This window comes from Schistocerca cancellata, chromosome 11 (assembly GCF_023864275.1).
Source record: "Schistocerca cancellata isolate TAMUIC-IGC-003103 chromosome 11, iqSchCanc2.1, whole genome shotgun sequence".
Classification (NCBI taxonomy): domain Eukaryota; kingdom Metazoa; phylum Arthropoda; class Insecta; order Orthoptera; family Acrididae; genus Schistocerca; species Schistocerca cancellata.
In genome coordinates, this window is record NC_064636.1 from 99268560 (window position 1) to 99285002 (window position 16443).

At 42.5% G+C, this 16443-nt stretch overlaps 1 protein-coding gene across 1 annotated transcript; it reads right to left on the bottom strand.

The window, feature by feature from the left end:
- Positions 1–2346: 2346 nt before the first annotated feature.
- Positions 2347–15998, bottom strand: LOC126108261 (speckle-type POZ protein-like). Its single transcript, XM_049913489.1, has 2 exons — positions 15436–15998; positions 2347–2584 (listed from the first exon to the last, which is right to left on the bottom strand). The coding sequence occupies exons 1-2, from the start codon at positions 15996–15998 to the stop codon at positions 2347–2349; spliced, it is 801 nt and encodes a 266-aa protein (XP_049769446.1).
- Between the last annotated feature and the right edge of the window lie 445 nt (positions 15999–16443).

A 16443-nucleotide genomic window follows, 5' to 3' on the forward strand; every position in this document is an offset into this window, starting at 1 on the left:
TGAAAGTAAAAATTAAGGAGAACGGAGGTCACACGGTGGCTTACCGGCAGTGTTTCACACCGCGACTGCAACAGGAAAAGGCCGGAACAGCTGTGGTACTCAAACTGTCCTCCGCCACACACCAGAATGTATCTGAGAAATTATCATTTCAGACTTTCCAAATCGGTAAGTTATTTCAGAAAGGCGTTATCTTGTGAATTCTCAACCAGTTTTGACACAAAACGGGATGCATTGCATTTTATCTTCATTTGCACTATAAATACGATAGCAGATCTGGTGCAGTTATTGTTTACAAGTCTGAAGATAAAGATTTACAATATTCAGGACCAATATTTTAAATTGAGTTATCTGTTTTGCAGATAAATGGTATGTATAAATTACATTGAATACGACCTCCTCTCTCGCAGGCGAATTGTTTGATGTACCGGCTAGCCTGGATTTCGCATCGTGTAGCGTGTGCTTCGAATACTTCAGAACAAAATTTAGTTTTTAGACTTTTCTGTCGCACTGGACTGAGATTTACGTATTTCGATATCAAAATAAATTTTAGCCATTTCTCAGATACCAACCACACACTTAAAACAACGAGTTTAAATAAATACGAAGACGTTTCAAATAAATACGAAGACGTTTCAAATATATGCCGCTGTGATTGATGATGCGAAGAACGCAGGTGGAGTTCTGGGCTTTTTTCCCTGTGCTGAAGACTGCCATACCATTCCAGTGTGTCGTAATATAGTGCGACAGATGAATGGCGTTAGGCGCGTTCCGAATTTTGGGAAGTCGCCGTTTCCCAGCAGGATGTAGCGCCGTCACCGCCTGAGTGCTGCATTTTGTAGAGGAGTTTGTCCAATTTAATTTTGTGTAGGGCTTTCATCTTTGACAAACACATACTCTTTGTCAAAGAAAGGAAAATGTGTGAAAAGTCTGAAAATTTTGAGGCATTTGTTGTAAAGCCGACATACTACAAGGCAGGAAGGACTAAATTTGGATTTAGGAGCCCAAAGCATCTGATTATGGAATCGCTGAGAAAAGACGTGCCGCAGTTTCTTAGTAAGTATTGTCATTCCACGTAGGGTGCCTCTGAATACTTACTCCTACGTAACTTACTGTTTCCAGCAATTTGTGATCAGCATTGTAATTGTACAGTAGTGGATTTCTTTTCCTGTGTATGCGCAGTATATTACATTTATTTACGTTGAGGATCAACTGGCAGAGCCTGAAGTATTCATCAATGCTGTGGAGGTCACTCACCAAGTCAATACTGTCTCCTGCCGTCGCTGCTTCCTCGTAGAGAATGTTAAGGAGCTTCCGTGTGTAACGCCGCCACATGAGGGCCACAGAAGGTCTTGTTCAGAATGCAGTCTGCCACTTTGGTCACACATGCACGCATGGGGATGCCAAGTCTAATTGTATCACAGCAGAGAAGGGAATGAATGTTCCAAATGTGGTCTGCTTTCAAAACGTCTACAGAGACGCAAAAGTGTACTTTTTGAAAGTGATGTATATTTCCACTACTGGCTGCATGTCTCACGCGATTGAGTATAATTCCTTGAGACATGGTAGTTTGTTCTGTAAGAGCAGCAAGGGAGGTGTTTGGGAGTCTAATGATTTTAGATGGTTCTTCAATTCTCTTTATTTGAAGGTGAGCGGGCAAGAAGGCTGTAGATGGTGTGAGCATGATGTGGTGTGAGCACTGCTACAAATGTGACATCACAATTAAACACGAAAAGTACTTGTGCAGTGCACGCACAGAAGTGAATTCAGTGTGAAATGGAAGTGAAGATACATTCTAACTGAACAGCTTATATGGCAGTAATTTGAGTATGGTGCAGTTCGCAGTGACGTAATGTAGCACCATAGACACTGCTAGCAAATAGTTTGAAGTAATTAGGTAATGTAGGGGACTGGTGCAAAGAACTAACATTAACGCAGAACAACCGGTATTCTCGCATTTGTCTCTTGGAAGAGACTGGGTGTTTACGTTTCGAAATACAGCCGGTTGTGAGAGACGTCGGCTGTATTCTTGTAAGCTGTTTGAATACTGTATATGGGACGAGAAACACAAGACAGAGAGGGAGAGAGAAGTGGAGTTTATAAATGATGGAGTATTTTGCAATTGTTGCCGAGCTTTTGCAGAAATTGCTTGTGAAATGTTTTACAGAGTGAATTCTCCAAAGGAAGGTTTGTCACGCTGGTTTTCAGATATCTCCTGTTGTTGCAGTAGTTGTGGTGTTACTGGAGAAATTGTGTGGACTGCAAAAGGTAGAAATGAATAGAGAAAGTGATCTTTTTTTTCAATTTCTTATTTTAATATCATATACAGTGAAGTACTACTGGCACGTATTAACGCTCTGTTAGCATCTCGACGAGCTGCTGCCGGTTTTGCTGCCTGGCGATGTCCAGGGGGGTGTTCCCGTCATTAGCCCTCACCCCCCTGTCGGCTCCGGCCTGCAGCAACGCAGCCGCCGCTTTTGCGTGGCCATAGTATGCCGCCAAGTGCAGCGGCGTCCGCCCCAGCAGAGTCCTCGCGTTGGGGTCGGACGCCGCAGAGAGCAGCAGCCGCACCACAGCCGCGTGGCCTCTCCATGCAGCCCAGTGCAGGGCGGTCAACCCGACCCCGTCCCTCGCCCCCACGTCCGCCCCAGCCGCCAGCAACGCCCGCACCTCCTCCACCGCCCCCTCCCCCGCCACCTCTCTCAGCCTCATGCCTCGCTCCTCCTCAGAAAGGCTCCTGCACAAAACATCGACACACTTACTCTCTACTATCGAGACACACACACCAAATGAAAGAAACTGTCACAGCCGCAAAACTGCCAACAATTCTGAATACACTTCTTCCGAGCGACAAGTCACAAATCTAGAAATCTCGCTTCTGCGATACGGGTTAACCAGCGTATTACAGACAGATCCACAGCACTAGCCCATAATCAAAAACTTCACCCATCTCCCATTAAAAATAGGTGCACTCCATCTCTTAACAAATTCATTTGGCACATTTCCTCATTCACTCCACAGATCCGCTTCCTTTCACCTCGGCATGCAGTTGCCACCCAATCCTTCATCTACATTCAAACACACCCCTAAAACTACCTTCTCTGGGTACCTATTCCTTCTGTCACTTAGGAAGGAAACACTAGAAACCATACACATCTGTAAGTACTGAAATACAATTTCCTCACCAGACAGCTAAGTCATTCAGACCAGTGACATGGAAATTTCCTGACATACCGACATAAAATATAAAAGTCACTGCTTCGTACACAATAAGTTGGTCGACATATTTCAAATACAACAAGGGCACCAGGTCGACTCTCCCTGACACACACACACACACACACACACACACACACACCTTCTAGACAGTCCTCTTTAGCCATTTTCCACTTCTTGTCAATAATTTGTTAAACATTCATATTTCCTTTTGCCTGCTTTATTTGCTGAATTTTTATAGTTTCTTCTTTTAACAGTTGAACTCAGTATCTCTTGCATTAACCAAGGATTTCTATTTGGCCCTGTTTTTTACCTATTTGATCTTTTTCTACCTTCTCTGAAAGCTACCGATTCGTCCCCCAAAACTTTATTCTTTGTTTGTCATTGTCCTAGTTTGTTATTGTGTGTGCTGTAAGTCCATTGCTTCCTTCTCTAACAGTAAGTTTCTCACTTTTTTCGTTGTAACGTAACCTGTTGTGTTTGCATCCCAAACATTTCCCCACTTCCTACCTTTCCAAGTCTTGCATCTCATCCTGGCGTTCTATTGTTTTCTCCTTTGTTTCACGTTCTCTATGGAGCAAACTGATTTTGATATCAGCATGTGCTGCATAATTAATACTATTATCCTGGATACCAAGTATACAATTCGACACTATCGATGATGTTTTCAGTGTGCATGTACCACATGTAGGTGTGTGTCATCTTATATTGAGCATTTTTAAAATTTTCTTTGCTTGCAGGTATCTACTTCCTGTGCCAAATTACGCGTTATTGCCCGCATGATTTGTATGCACGAAAATTGAAAAGTTTCTGTTTGTTGCCTGCTCCTGATATAATTTCAACATTAATTCTCTGTGTCTTCCATGACTGCCAGTCGAAATGGGTGTGCTTCTCTTGCCTGCCTGAGGTGCAGGAGGGTTTTAAATGTTCACTGGATTCCAAAGTCGATATCTGCAGCAGATTATCTTGGTCAATCAAAGCAGGAAGTACTTTAATCTCTATACAGGAGGGAATCAACATCTACATCTACATGGTTACTCTGAAATTCACACTGAAGTGCCTGGCAGAGGGTTCAATGAACCATTTTCATGCTACTTCTCTACCATTCCACTGGCGAATGGCGCATGGGAGAAAGAAACACCTCAATCTTTCCATTGGAGCTCTGATTTCTCTTATTTTATTATGTTGATCATTTCGCCCTACATAGGTGGATGTCAACAAAATATTTTCCATCGGAAAAGAAAGCTGGCAATTGAAATTTCGTAAACAGATCTCGTCGCAAAGAAAACCGCCTTTGTTTCAGTGACTGCCACACCAACTCGCGTATCGTATCAGTAACACTCTCAACCATATTGCGCGATAACGCGCAACGAACTGCCCTTCTTTGCACGTTTTAGCTGTCCTCCGCCAATCGTACTGGTAAGGATCCCACACCACGCAGCAATATTCCAGCAGAGGACGTACAAGTGTAATGTAGGCTCTCTTTGGTAGGTTTGTCGCATCTTCCAAGTTTCTGCCAACAAAGCGCAGTCTTTGTTTCGCCTTTCCCACAATATTATCTATGTGGTCATTCCAATTTAAGTTGCTCGTAATTGTAATCACTAGGTATTTACTCGAATTGACAGCCCTTAAATTTGTGCAATTTATCGTATACCCAAAATTACTCTGATTTCTGTTAGTACCCATGTAGATGACCTCGCACTTTTCTTTGTTTGGTGCCAATTGCCACTTCCCGCATCATAAAGAAATTCTCTCTAGATCATTTTGTAATTGGAATTGATCGTCTGATGATTTTACTAAACGGTAAATTACAGCGTCATCTGCAAACACTCTAAGGGGGCAGCTCAGATTATCACCTAGATCATTTATGTAATGAGGAACAGCAGAGGGCCTATGACACTACCTTGCAGAACGCCGTATATGACTTCAAGTATGAACTGTGACGTCTCTGCGAGGAAATCAAGAATCCAGTCACACAACAGAGACGATACTTCATACGTATCAAATTTGGTTAATACTGGATGTATACGTGGACAAGGAAAAAAATTTCCGGATTTTTCCCAGATTTCCCGCTTAAAAATACACTTTCTCCCGCGTGAAAACACTTTTTCCGTCTTAAGTGACAGTATATTTTCTCTCGGAAGTGCAAAACTTATCAATCCTTTGAATGGTTATGGTTTTGGACATGGGCGTAGAATTTCCCGGCACTTTAGAAAACGAAACTCCGGGAAAAAAGACACGTTTTGGAAATATCTTTGATGTCCAGCAACATGTACCTTGCGTATTTCCATATTACGACAGCACACATTGGAATTCCACCAAACACCGCATGTTACTTTCCGAATCACTGAAATCGAGATTGCGATGCGCTTTTGTAAGCCAGTCACAGCTCATGTCACGTGATCTCTCCAGCTCAAGACAGCGAGTATTCAGAGCATAGGACGCGTGATTTAGTCAGCCAATAGCAACATCCCTGTTAAACAGCAGTAACACACGAGTTAATGGCTTACATTAATATACATAGTGTTGCTACATGAAAAGCAAAGCTTCCATATATAATATTGGTCACAAAGGTTAATAAGCTGCAAGAGAAGCTAATCTTTCGATAAAATGTTGATTTTTTGCGCGTGTTACACTTTAAGACACATCACACAAATGTGGCAGTAAAATTTTTAATAATGACATAAATGTCTGATCTCCAGGGTTCGAAATTCTTCTACATGGCTTGTTATCAAAGAGTTGATTTTTAAATGGAGTCGAACACCGTGTGATTTAAGAATTCCATGGTACATCCTCGCGCATAGTCCAACTTACGTTAAAGGATATTTACTTTGAAATTAACGCTTTTCAAACCAACATTCGCAATATTTTTCCACGACCTGCTGGACGTAGGAAGCCCGTATGTACGTACATGTAAAACATTAAAAGATCTTGCATTACATTGTAAAAGCAGTAAGATGTCACAGGGTACTCCAAGAGATCGTAATTTCGTGAACCGTACTAAAATGTGCACATTTAAACTGCAACTTAAAGCGCACATTCGTGTGTCCAGATTCAGATGTAAATTTTCTTGGAGAACCAGTACTGCATTATCTCATGTTTGGTTCTTTATTATGGCATAATGCCGTACGTGATAGAAGATGAAAAACTTCCACCTGAAACGCAGCGAACACTTGAAACTAGCCAGTACTGTGGAATTAAAAATTTCGTTTCAAATACATTGGATGCCTCTGCGGAAAAGGTTAATAAAACCCAAATTTCTTTAGCAAACAGACAAAAATAACTTCATTGTTCTGCAAAGCAATTGGTGCTTGACTGTCAGAAAGGTGGAAACAAAATAAAATCTGAAACTAATAACGTATATCAGCCTTCGGTAATTATGCGAATGTATTTTAATTCACTTGATACCTCCCGGCCAAAGATATCCGTTTTGCTTTCATTTGACGCGAGAGTAAACGAAGGAGAAACAGCAAAACCACTGAACGTCAACACGGGCCACGTGGAGACTGCCCACTGTAGTTCAGACTTCTCTGCGCATCAGCCTCGCATCTACGATATTTGCGAACCGGGTCAATACTAAAAAAAAACGAATTTTCAAAATTACCCTTTGTGCATCTTGTAAAACACATCATTCTGAAAAATTTGAAACAAAAACATACGTGTTCGAGAAAATATAAGACATGTTATTTGGCCTTAAGTGTGCCAAAGTGCAGTGCCACGCCTCTTCGTACAGCGTTCTCCTATCGCACGTCACTGTATTTCACTCTGTGGAATTGAAACGTGTATATTTTGTAAGCGATGACATTAAACTATATTCAGGACTGTGGAAATAGAAATGTCCTGTGCTGCCTCTCCTGCTCCCAGTCAGCCAGTTTGACAGCCTGCCCCTCTTTATTTTTTAAAAAACTCACCATTAATAGCGGATGGGATTATTTGTAATTAGGAGAACAAGATCTCTTCAGAAAATTTGGACTCTTTATTGCCTGATAGCTAATAACTTCCTGTTTTGTGTGACAAAAGTAAAATACAGGATGCATAAAACCAATATAGACAAGAGACAAGCAAGAAAGTACACATTTCAATACTTACCTCCTAGCATTTTTTCTCTCTAATCTTGCTACAGCTTTAAATGGCGTGCTTTTGCTTTCTGCACAAGAATCTATTACCTCACCAAAGTTGGTCAAACTTTTTGCTGCATGAAAATTCTAAATTTCGTTATCTAATACTGAAAAAGCTGTTAATACAAATAATACCGAAGACTGGTGTGGTTTCTGGATCTGATTAAATCTATTTTGTCGATGTATGCTAAATAAAACAAAATGGGGCCTTTCTAATATTGTAGCAAATTTTATAACACACACACACACACACACACACACACACACACACACACACACACCAAATTAGCGAGACTGTATTGGCACAGATAGTCATTTTTAATACACGATAGAATATAATTCACTAAGTACATATATCAAATGCCTATTAGGCCTACAACAAGCAAAAAGCTTTATGTTAGGAAATAGTTTCACATTTCATTCATACGCACCAGTTTCTCAAGCATGAGATCGGAAAGTAGTATTACGAAATTCTTATATAAATTAGGAATAGTCTCGTCCTTCCATAATTTGTGTGATGTCCCCGTTTATTCTGCTTCTTCGTTCTAACAATCTTGTCATCACCAATTCTGTGGACATTCCTGCCACTGTCAAAATTTGTTCGCCGATCAACTTCAGTAACCCTGCCAGAATCACCGGTTTAGTTACCCCGCGATTGTTCTGCCATTAGGCGTTGTTACAAATTCGTACAAAACGTTTTCTGCGTTACTTCCGAATCAGAACTTAAGCGGCTGCTAGCCAGGGGCTGTACAACTGGTCCTTACTAGTGTAGCGATCTGGGCAGAAAGTTTCTGTCAAAATTTCATTTTCTTGGATACAACGAGAAGATAATACGTAATCTTACCCACTTGTTATTCCTGCAGTCGTTTATTTCCATTCTGGTAGACTGAATCTATGGATTTCGCTAATAACTATAACAAAGCTGATCATTCGAAAACCCAATCAACCACATAATCAGACAGCGACTGGCATTCATCCGTTCGGCTTTACTCCGCTCAGCTCGTACGGCCCCATCCCCTTTTGTCTGCAGAAAGATTATTTTCTAGATGCGATTAGGATTCTCCTGACAGAGACATCACGTACACTACGCACGCATTCAAAAATCAACTTACGATTCATTCAGAAATGAACTTAAAATGTGTTCAGAAACCAACAAGGATGCGTTTCAAAATCATATAAATGATCGATAGATCAACGTGCGCTGGATGCTAGGCGCTTTGTGAAACAAGTTTTTTTCCTTGAGAACATGAATTTGGCGCCCCCTTTTCCAGGTACCATCTAGCTGCTTGCTGCGACTGCTTGCACAGCGGAGAGCCACATTCCTGTAGCCAGAAGCGGGAGAATCTGCTTCTCAAACGCGACTCAACTGCGCATGCGCATGAGCTCGCTCGTAACTGCTAACACGAATGTAATGTAAACAGTTGTGACTTCACGGTCATCGGAAGGAATTTGTTGTTATGAAGTATTGCACAGTCTTCCTAAAGCCTTTGACACATTTTGCTGTTGGCAGACGCTTGTATGAACACTGTGTTTTTTTTGTTTATATACGAACCATTTCCTTTGCAATTTAAATTCCATTCAATCGTTCATATTTCTTAGCTGCAGTATTATTCTGCAATAGCGGAATACAGTAATGTCGTTTGTTAGAGTATCGGTTATTACCAGTCAAAATGACAAAAAATTAACTGAAAACTAAATCAATGAAAAACTCCCGGGATTCTAGAAAATTCCCCTGTTTTTCCCGGTTTTCTTGCAGATGAAAAAATTCCTGGGGCTTTCCCGGATCTTCCGGGCCGTATACACCACGTAATAGTCTCTTGTTAGGAATAGCATCAAAAACGTTCTGGAAATCTAGGAATATGGAATCGATTTGAGATCCCTTGTCGACAGCACTCATTTCTCCATGGGAATAAAAATCTGTGTTGCACAAGAACGATATTTTCTGAATCCGTGTTGGTTATGTTGCAATAAGTCATTTTCTTCAAAGTGAGTCATAATGTTCGAGTACAGTATATTCTCCAAAATCCTATTGCAAATTGAGGTCAGTAATATGCTTCTGTAATTCAATAGGTTACTCCTATTTCCTTACTTGAGTGTTGGTGTGACCTGTGCTACTTTCCAGTCTTTAGGAACAGACCTTTCGCCAAGTGAACGGTTGTATATGATTGCTAAGAAAGGCACTATTGTGTCTGCATACTCTGAAAGGAACCTGATTCGTATTCCATCTGGACCAGAAGACTTGCCTTTCTTAAGTAATTTGAGTTGCTTCACAACACCTAAAATATGTACTTTTATGTCACTCATGCTAACAGCTGTTCTGGTTTCGAATTCTTGAATAGTTACTTTGCGTTTTTTCGTGAAGGAATTAAGGAAAACTGTATTTAGTAACTCCGCTGTAGTGGCACCACCATCATTGTGGAAACTATGCTGTTGGTTATATATATATATTTTCAGTAGGACCAACTATCTTTGCCCACGTCGGTTGCCCTTTTCTAAAAATAATAGTTAACTATACCATGGAATTATACAAAACTTCTCCTGGGTGAATCAAATCCACTACTCATCACACCTGGTGACCATCATCCATCAGTTGCAGGAGTTTGTTTACGAGTGACGAGCCATACAGTGCTGTACGCATCTCCACTCAGCCACACCCACTGGATTTCCCACTTCCTGAGAGCAGATACCTCAACCATTAGCTGAGTGCGTTTGCTGGCGTAACTGGAATTGCCATTGTGGATGATGTTTATTAGCCATGATTTGCTAACACTACCACCAGAGGTTCTCATGTACACCCTCTGAAGTAGGATAACACCCACCGATTCGATTTCCCTTTTGCTACTCTTCCCACGAGTCCCCCGGGATAAACTCTAGTGCAAGTGTCGATGAGAAGCCGAGTCAGAAGTGGAGGTGTGCTCAGGCAGCCGACTGCTCAAGGAGACTGCCTCCAATAAGCAGCAAATCTGGGTTCCTGTTACAGTGCGGCACAGATTTCCAATAGTCACTACAGATGTAACTGACCAGAGAACCATTTAAGGAATATTCGAATTACATTTTAAGACATACCCAAAACAAGCTGTATCCTCATTACTGTACTAAATATTAACTTTTTGTCATTATTACTTGTATTTCTGTTTACCTTATTTTCGCCATTTCTTACTCAGTGTCTTCAACAACTTATATCTACAACCATTCACATACGTTTTGTTGAGTGGAATTGTGTGAAAAATCCTGTTTCCACACCCATTTAATTCAGAATCAATTTGTAAGACACACAATCGTCACTAAAAACAAAATCTAGATTCAACACATCAATATATAAAGAATCTTTGGGAATGGGTATCATTTGTATGAGACACTTCCTACGTAACTACAGTTGAGTGACTCTGAACTGAACGTAATTCTCACTGCAAATACAGAGAACGAGAAAACTTCTGCATATGTGCTCAATCTTCAAAATATCATAGCCAAAAAAGTGAGAAAGGAGTCATGTTTAATGGCAACTGTAACCTCTATCCAAAAACTGAAGGAATCTGTATTTTATTTTATTTACTATATCGGCTGGTTAATGCCAAAATAAGCAGTACTGTGAGGGTAAGACTTGGGCACGTATCGCAACACAACTCACCGGTAGCGAGAGACGGCTGCGTCATCGGGTGGAGGGGTGTGTCGGGCAGACGTGGGAGGCGCAGCTGCAGCAGGAGTCCGGCTGTGGCCGCTGTGGGGTTGACGGTCAGAGTTGGGGGTCGGCGAGCTGCACAGAGAAACACTGTGTGGGTGGGCGTGTTCACACAGGGGCTCACTGCAGGCGGTACAGCTGAGGGACTGTCCACCGGGGCAACAGAACACTCCGTGCCAACAACACCAGCCTGTCACTTAACGTGACTGTGCCACCAATTAACTGGTCTTTTTCTGCACTACTTCTGCTATATTCCCCACTGGCGTAGCTTAAGATGCAAAACAACAAATTGTTCAAAATGAAGCACAAACCAAATCCCAAACATAACGGCCAAAAATTTTGCTGCCCTGACAGAACAACTATTAGACAGAATTTAGAAGCAGTTAAAGTCAACTGTCTGCTACTTTTGGTTGTGAGGTAATCTGAAAACTGATATATGTATGCTGATTTATATCACTGGAGGAAGAGAGAGAGAGAGAGAGAGAGAGAGAGAGAGAGGGAGCCAGTGATAGGGAAACAAACTGATAAGTTGGGGCATCAACTTACTGTTCAAACTATATGGTCATGGATATGCAGGGGTTGTTTGATGTGGAGCCTGAGGGAATGAAGAAGATGGACAAGAATTACAAGAGCTATGCTATAAAAGTTATCGAGAGTATATTCAGAATTTGCATTTCAGTAAAGCAAATAGGACTATATGTATCTAACGTCTTCATAATTCAATTCCTTGAAAAGACAGCAGTGGTGATGTGTTTCTTAAACAATTTTCTTGTTGAGCAGTTTGCAGTACAGACCACTATTAAAAGAAGAAAATGGGTTAGGCCGTGTATGCAATTTTATCTGATGGACAATGGTTCCAACTTGTGAAGTAACCTGTAGTCTATTGAATATGGATTTTAAAAAAGCTGAAAAGGAAACGAAATAGACTTGTATGGAGTAAATGTGTCTAAGAGACAGAGGCAACAAATGATAGCTGGATGAAAACGTCACATCAATACTGACGTTGTGGGAGATATGTCGTACACCTGTAGGTGGACAGCGAATATAATCTGCTGTATGCCAGTAGCAGGAAACCTGATAGGGATTCCCTGGACGACCTCTGGTAACGCCACAGGGAACTTCAAACAAGACCGGGGGGGGGGGGGGGGGCAGAGATTGCCTGTCTGTTTAGTGAAAGAGAATGCACGGAAAATATTCAGGGCGATAGTTGAACAGACACGAGAAAGAAGTGTGATTGTAAGGCACAGCCTTGAGTGTGACAATGTTATTGTGCTGGCTGGAGTATTCTCTTCTTGTTTGCCCCCAGTGTGCACGACTAGCCCCAGTGCTCATGGCTCCTGCTTTACTGGATATCTCAGGGAGTCATACCCTGCTCTTTGGGGCCAGTCACCCAGGGGTAGCGTCTTTTTTAGTAATCAGGAAAGTCCTCAGTCCCGGGTTTGAACCTCACAATCGCTTAAATTTTGAATAGAATAATCAGCATTGGTGTCTGAAGACTTCCAGCATCAGGTGTCACCCTCTTTCAGCCAACAGCCTTTCCAAAGAGGGCGGAGGGGCCGGCAGAGGTTCAGGGCACTCTCTTTCCCTTGAGGTCTGAAACTGCTCCTAAATGAGGAAGAATTGGCAATGATCAACAACATGAGGATACAGAAGGTCATGGAAACCACTGCAAAAAGATACGTAACGTGCATCAACATGACATGTGGCATGTGATTCAATAAGAGCCATAACGGTCTCTCCATTGGCAAAAGAGTAGTCCCACATTCAAACCTCCAGGCGAGGAGGCCCACGGGGGAGGTGACCATGAGAAAAAGGTTGAGTAACCAACATTGTATGATTCGGGAGCTGGAAAGTGAGGAGTTCGAATATGGTTGAGAAGCCAGAAAATAAGAAAAGGGAAATGCTGAGGACATATGTTGCTATAGTGGGTGTCAGTGATGTGGAAAGGGGAAAGGGGAAAAGATTTCTGGCCACATGAGAATAGGGTAGTAGCAACAGCAGCAGATAACAGGAGTAGGATTCAGTATCAATAGAAAGGCAGGGCAGAAAGTGAGATACTGTGAACGGATGAGTATAGATGTTCTCGTGAGAATCGAAAGCAAACCAACAACATCCATAGTTCAGGTATACATGATGACGTCGCAAGTTGAAGGTGGAGAGAGAGAAAGTATGAGGATATTGAACAGGTAATTCGGTACATATGTAATAGTCATGGAGGGATTGAAACGCAACCGTACGGGAAGGAGTAGAAAAGAGGGTTACACGAGATTATGTACTTGATAATAGGAATAGGAGAGAAGAAAGGCTAGTTTAGTTCTACAGGAAATTTATCCTAGTAATAGCTGTTATAGGCTAGTCAAGAATATTGAGACAAGGGGTATACTTGGAAAAGGACCGAAATATGGGAGTTTTAAAGTCACACTATTTTATTGTCAGGCAAACATTTCGAAATCAGATACTGGACTGTAAAGCATACCCAGGAGTACATGTAGACTCATAACAATTTAGCTGTGATGAAGAGTAGGCTGAATTTTACGAGACTCGTCAGGAGCAATCGATGTACAAAGAAGTGGAATACAGTAGTACTAAGGAAAAAAGAGATGAGATTTATGTTCTCTGAGGCTACAGATACTGCGATAATAAGCAGCTCAAAAGGTAGTTCAGTTTAAGAGGAATGGAGATCTTTAAAAACGACAGTAAGAAAAGTTGGAAAGAAAAACGTAGGTACAAAGAAGCTAACTGCGAAGAAACCATGGAAACTATAAGAAATCCTTCAGTTGATCAGTCAAAGAACAAAAATATTCAGGAAAATTCAGTAATTGAGAAATATGTCACTGAAGGATAAAATGAATAGGAAGTGCAGAGAAGCTAAGGTGAATTGGCTGCACGAAAAATGTGAAGAAATCAAAGAAGAAATGATTCTTGAGACGACTGACGCAGCATATAGAAAAATCTTCCACGGAATTAAAAGCAAGTGTGGTAACATTAAGAGCACAATGGGAATTCCAGTGTTAGATACAGAGGCGAGATCGGATAGTTGGAAGGAGTACACTGAAGGCCTCTCTGATTGGAACAACTTGTCCGATGGCGTGACAGAAGAACAAGCAGGAGTCGGTATGGAAAATATTGGTGATTAGAATCAGAATTTAAAAGCGCTTTGGAAAATTTAAGATCAAAGAAGGCATAAGCTATAGACAACATTCAATCAGAAGTTCTAAAATCATTGGGGTGGTGGCAAAAGGTCTATTCTCACTGGTGTGTAGAATGTATGAGTCTGGCAATATACAATCTGACTTTGAGAGAAATATAATCATCACGATTTGGGAGACTGCAAGAGCAGAGAAGCGTGAGAATTATCGCACAATCAGCTTAACAGCTGAAGTATCCACGTTTCTGACAAGGATAATTCACAGGAGAATGATAAGAAAATTGAAGTTCCGTGACGTTCATAGGATTTGTGGTCCTGGAGAAAGCGTTCGGCAATATCAAGTGGTGCAAGATGTTAGAAATTCTGACAAAAATACATGTAAGCTATAGGAAACGACGAGTAATTTGCAATATGTACAAGAGGCAAGAAGGTAAAATAAGAGTGGAAGACCAAGAATGAAATATTCGGATTAAAAAGGGTGTCAGACAGGGATGTAATTCTTCGCCCCTACTATTCAATCTATACATCGAAGAAGCGATGATGGAAATAATGGAAAGATTGTAGAGTGGAATTAAAATTCAGGGTGAAATGATGTAAGATTTGCTGATGACTGATTCCCTGAGTGGCAGTGAAGAAGAATTACAGGGTTTGCTGAATGGAATGAACAGTCTAATTAGTACAGAATACGGAATCTGAGTAAATCAGAGAAAGGCGAAATTGATAAGAAGCAGAAGAAGTGTAAACAGCAAGAGACTTAGCATCGTGACCGACGATCAGTAATTAGATGAGTTAGGTTAGTGTTGTTTTAACGTACCGTCGACAACGAGGTCATTAGAGACGGAGCGCAAGCTCGGGTTAGGGAAGGATGGGGAAGGAAATCGGCCGTGCCCTTTCAAAGGAACCATCCCGGCATTTGCCTGAAACGATTTAGGGAAATCACGGAAAACCTAAATCAGGATGGCTGGAGACGGGATTGAACCGTCGTCCTCCCGAATGCGAAGTAGATGACATTAAGGTGTTATGCTATGTAGGCAGCAAAGAAACACACGACGAACAAAGCAGGGACGAACAAAGCAGGGACGAACAAAGCAGGGACGAACAAAGCAAGGACAAACAAACCAGGGACGAACAAAGCAGGGACGAACAAAGCAGGGACGAACAAAGCAGGGACGAACAAAGCAAGGACGAACAAAGCAAGGACGAACAAAGCAAGGACGAACAAAGCAAGGACGACGTCAAATTCACACTAGCACTGCCAAAAAGGGAATCGTGCTTACCTGGCTTCTGCTGGTGGCTCGCCGAGCATACTGCTGACTTCAATGACTTCTTGCGGGTACTCGAGCACAGCGTCTGCCCAGCCCTGCGTGGCCATCACCTGCAGGTGGTCCTTTATGAAGGCGACGGCAGCCCTGGTGGCGTCCGGGCACGAGTGCCTCACTGCCCTGACGGCCGTCGCCGCTGCGGTCTCGACGGCCAACTGCGAAATCAGCTGCCGCTCGCAGGCAGCCTTCAGGGCCGACAAGCCGTACTTGTCGGCCGCCGAGAGCAGCTGGGCGGCCGTGTCGGGCAGCTGGGGGGCCCGCAGGGTATACGTGTAGGCCACCAGGAGCCTCAGCACCGGGCCCTCCACGTCGTCGATGCTCACCTGGCCGCAGCTGTCCTCCAGCATGTCGTGCGCGAACATCGCTGCGAACACGGGGCTCGCGGCTGCCAACACGGCCCTGTGAGCCGCCACCCTCGTCTCGCCCGCCACCAGCGTCACCAGAGTGCCTTCACCCCCGTCTAGCAGGGCGGCCAGGGCCTCGGTTGTGGTGTTCTGAACCTCCGTAACTGCCGACATGGTGGGTGGTCCTGAAACACAGTGCCACTGAGCAGCCCTCGCACTGCACCCTCAACACTTGTACGAGGCGCATGCAGACCTGTATGAAACAACAGCTGTGAAAGTGTTGTCCACCCTAAATCAATTGCAATGTCACCCGTTTCCTAAAAATGACAAGCATCCGTACTGCTTGGCGATCACCTAAGGTTTGTAACAACCACTGTGGTGCTATGATAGACTGCTTTCACCTTCTAAAAATGTTATCGTTCTCAGTCAAAAGATAATTTATTTATGTCATAGCAAAAAAATTGGCAAAACAACAAACTTGTTTCAGCCATAAAGTTACACGACTTATATATAAATCCAAGTTGGTGGCACCTCTAACTGGGAAAAATTTTCTTCCTCCTTATCTCAAGTTCCTCAGATCCGTGACACCTGATCTGAAGCAATGTACATGTAATGCAGA